The 909-nt window shown below is 43.2% G+C and overlaps 1 protein-coding gene across 1 annotated transcript; it reads right to left on the bottom strand.

Annotated features, from left to right (window-relative positions):
• Positions 1 to 261: 261 nt before the first annotated feature.
• LOC118578563 (dynein light chain 1, cytoplasmic-like) lies at positions 262 to 561 on the bottom strand. Its single transcript, XM_036179608.1, has one exon. The coding sequence runs from the start codon at positions 559 to 561 to the stop codon at positions 292 to 294; it is 270 nt and encodes an 89-aa protein (XP_036035501.1). The 3' UTR covers positions 262 to 291.
• Positions 562 to 909: the final 348 nt, after the last annotated feature.

Below are 909 nucleotides of genomic sequence, written 5' to 3'. Positions count from 1 at the left end.
TTTTTTTTTTTCATATCTCCAACAGATTTATTTTTAAAGGAATTGCCTAAGGGAGAAAAAAATGGGTACAGAAGTATGGACTAGAAAATAAATACAAATGTAAGGTGTTTTACTAATTATTTTGTAACCACAAACTCGTACAGAGGATGATGCCCTGTACAAAACACAACAGATTCAAACGAGGTGTTCCCTTAGCAAGGCTGAAGAGTCAGTCAGTCTCTGGTATTTGGAATTCAGGATGCAGTCCTTGTTTTTGGATGCATCACTGGGTGTTTGGCACAGTCCATGCTTTTAACCAGATTTGAACAGAAGAATAGCCACCTGACCCAGGTAGAAGTAGATGAAGTGTTTGGTTTCACCTGTCACATAACTACCGAAGTTCCACCCCACAATGCAGTGCCAGGTGGGGTTGTACTTCTTGTCAAACTCCTTCTTGATATGGGCCGCAATATCCTTCTCTATGTTATACTTCTCCAACGCCTGAGTCGTGCACTCCACCGAGTCCTGTTGTATCTCTTCCGACATGTCTGCATTTTTGATCACCGCCTTCCGGTCCCACATGGTTGCCATGAAGCAGGGGCCAGCCGGCTGCTGTGAGCTCCTAGGGAAGGTGCTGGCGCCGCTCAGGCAGCTGAGGAGAGAAGAAGGTCTTACTTTAAGAATTAATATTTCAAGATGGCTGACCTACCCAAGGCAATCTACATATTTAATTTAATCCCCAACAAGATTCCAAAAGCATTCTTCCCAGAATTAGAAAAATAATCTCAGTGTTCATAGGGAAGCACAAAAGATCCAGAACAGCCAAAGCAACTCTGGGCAGAAGGAATATTGTGGGAGGTCTCACCACACTGATTTCAAGTCTCACTAAGGAGCCATTGTAATAAAAACAGCCTGGTGCTGACACAAAAA

Source organism: Onychomys torridus, chromosome 2, assembly GCF_903995425.1.
Source record: "Onychomys torridus chromosome 2, mOncTor1.1, whole genome shotgun sequence".
NCBI lineage: Eukaryota > Metazoa > Chordata > Mammalia > Rodentia > Cricetidae > Onychomys > Onychomys torridus.
Note: the sequence above shows the minus strand (reverse complement) of the source record. Positions and strands in the feature narration are given on the sequence as shown.